Genomic DNA, 2,108 nt, shown 5'->3' with positions numbered 1-2,108 from the left:
TGTTATTGTGTGATTTCTTGATAGCAGCCATTCTTTGTGGGGTGAGGTGGAATCTCAGTTTTACAAAGAAATTTCCTAGATGATACAGCTAAATTTAAGAGTCTACATTTAAAAATATTTAAGCCCAACTTCGGAGACTACTCACTATATTAGGCAAGTTATATGGGTCTTAATTCCAAATGCAAACTTGGCTTCATCACATTCTCATTATTGTAAAGAAAGGTAATGACAGAAGATGATGATATGTGATTGTTTGATCCTGTTTTTTTGTTGTTGTTGTTGTTTTGTTTTTTTTGAGACAGGGTCTCATTCCATAATTCAAGCTGGCCTTGAACTCACTATGTAGGCCAGGCTAGCCTTGAGCTCCTGGCAATCCTTCCACCTCAACCTTCCAGAAGTGCTGGGATTACAGGTGTGTGCAACCATGCCTGGCTATGGTTCTGTAACATTAAAGGCAAACACACTGGTCAAAGATACTAACCTTCTCTGGGCCATTCTTAAGGAAATACTGAGCCAATTCAAGGGCCGTTCTAGCATCTTCTGTGGTATCATGCCCAAGCCTGTTTGGACGCTGTATATCTTTCCTGGAAAGTCAAGGCAAAACAAACATACTTGGCAACATTTTTTATGAAAGGCTCTGTCAAACATGTCAAATATCATAGTTAAACATACAATTTCTACACTGTGATAATCAGTGTTCTAGAAAAACATAAAGTTTCAAGACTGTGATAATCAAATTCACATCACAACAATCAAGAATTCCTTATTCTGGCTAACTGCCAGGCCCTAAGAGATATTCTGGAGATACAGAATAATCAGGAATGGTTTTATCAGTAGCAAGTACAGCATCTGGACAAAAGGCTATGCAGAAGGACAGCTGTAGCCCACTTCTCTGCCATCATTTCGTCGACATAAAAACTGTTGAAAGTTACCTTTCAGAAATTTTCTAGTCATATCCAAGGGTCTAAATGTACTTAAGTCCTTACTCTGTTGTTTTCATAAAACTTTACATATATTTATATCTATAGGAATATCTAAATCTAATCCATATCATATCAGTATCTAGGAAATTACATTTTATTCTAAATATTATCTTGATGAGGTCTCTGTACTAGTAAACACAGATCTCTTGAACAACAAAGTGTTCAATAATATAATTTAACCAGTCTTCTAGAGTATTTCAGCTTTTTCTAGTTTGACCCATGTTATAATGAACATCTTTGTACATATGAATAGGATATATTTAATATAGATACGTTAGTGTTTGAAATTTTGGGTAACTTTTCTATCCTTTCTTATCTGGCTCTATTCATCAATCCCTTTTACTATTCCCATATTTCTTCATTTCGCAAGAAATGAAAAGAATAATGTTTACAAACTAAAACGGAGAGCAGAGATCCTGAAGTTTGCAATATGTATTAGATACTACATGCTAACTTATGTGCAGTTTATCAGTACAATATTATAATATGTAAATAAACCTACCCCAAAATAGCTTTGGCTAAGAATTTTAGCTTAAATCTTCTGCCCTGCTCTCTGACATAAAGCAATGAGGTATCAATAAGATATGGATGTATCATCTGAGGGGAAAGAGAATAGAATGAGTAGCATCTTATGCTAAAGAAAAAAAAATATTAAGTTGAGGGTAGAAGATTTCAAGGCTTTAGATTTGAGATAAATGGAATTGCATTTGTACTAGAAAAGTGAAGTCCTAAATCAGATACGCACTTTCAATGCTCTGAGATCCAAGTCTAGCGAGTGTCCCACTAACACAGCATCAGGTGGAAGCAGTGCTCTTAATTGCCTCTGTACATCTTTGAGTTTGGTTGTCACTGAGTTAAAAATAGTCTTTGTGATTCCTGAAAAGCTTTCAGTAAAAAAGGAAAATGGACAGGTCATAATATTAAAAAGTTTTTCTTCCTGGAAAGTTCTTTGAAAACAGAAATAATATATGCTCAGTGTAGAAAAAGGTGAAAATACAAACAAGCAAAAGAAATTGAAAACTAGTCATAATCCCATCACCCAGGGATTACCATGTTTTATTCTAGTAAATGTCCTTTTTAAAAAATTAATTGATTTGTGTGTGTGTGTGTGTGTGTGTGTGTGTG

General features: G+C 34.7%; 1 protein-coding gene across 2 annotated transcripts; it reads right to left on the bottom strand.

Moving 5' to 3' along the window:
• Positions 1-357: 357 nt before the first annotated feature.
• On the bottom strand, positions 358-1,908 carry LOC104863048 (RNA exonuclease 5-like). Of its 2 annotated transcripts, XM_019207674.2 has the most exons (3): positions 1,729-1,908; positions 1,486-1,580; positions 358-584 (listed from the first exon to the last, which is right to left on the bottom strand). In XM_019207674.2, the coding sequence occupies exons 1-3, from the start codon at positions 1,897-1,899 to the stop codon at positions 449-451; spliced, it is 402 nt and encodes a 133-aa protein (XP_019063219.1). In that variant the 5' UTR covers positions 1,900-1,908; the 3' UTR covers positions 358-448. The 2 variants fall into 2 exon arrangements, 1 of the variants encoding a protein (XP_019063219.1); XR_002025397.2 differs by lacking the exon at positions 1,486-1,580.
• Between the last annotated feature and the right edge of the window lie 200 nt (positions 1,909-2,108).

This window comes from Fukomys damarensis, unplaced genomic scaffold, assembly GCF_012274545.1.
Source record: "Fukomys damarensis isolate Sample0158 unplaced genomic scaffold, DMR_v1.0_HiC HiC_scaffold_3655, whole genome shotgun sequence".
In the NCBI taxonomy this organism is placed as follows: domain Eukaryota; kingdom Metazoa; phylum Chordata; class Mammalia; order Rodentia; family Bathyergidae; genus Fukomys; species Fukomys damarensis.
Note: the sequence above shows the minus strand (reverse complement) of the source record. Positions and strands in the feature narration are given on the sequence as shown.

Excerpts from the sequence above, each read along its gene's own strand:
- LOC104863048 (XM_019207674.2), bottom strand. The coding sequence starts at position 1,899 with ATGACCTGTCCATTTTCCTTTTTTACTGAAAGCTTTTCAGGAATCACA. Across the intron at positions 1,581-1,728 it reads TGGATCTCAGAGCATTGAAA|ATGATACATCCATATCTTAT; the intron begins GTGCGTATCTGA and ends CTTTCCCCTCAG. Across the intron at positions 585-1,485 it reads TTAGCCAAAGCTATTTTGGG|GAAAGATATACAGCGTCCAA; the intron begins GTAGGTTTATTT and ends TTGACTTTCCAG.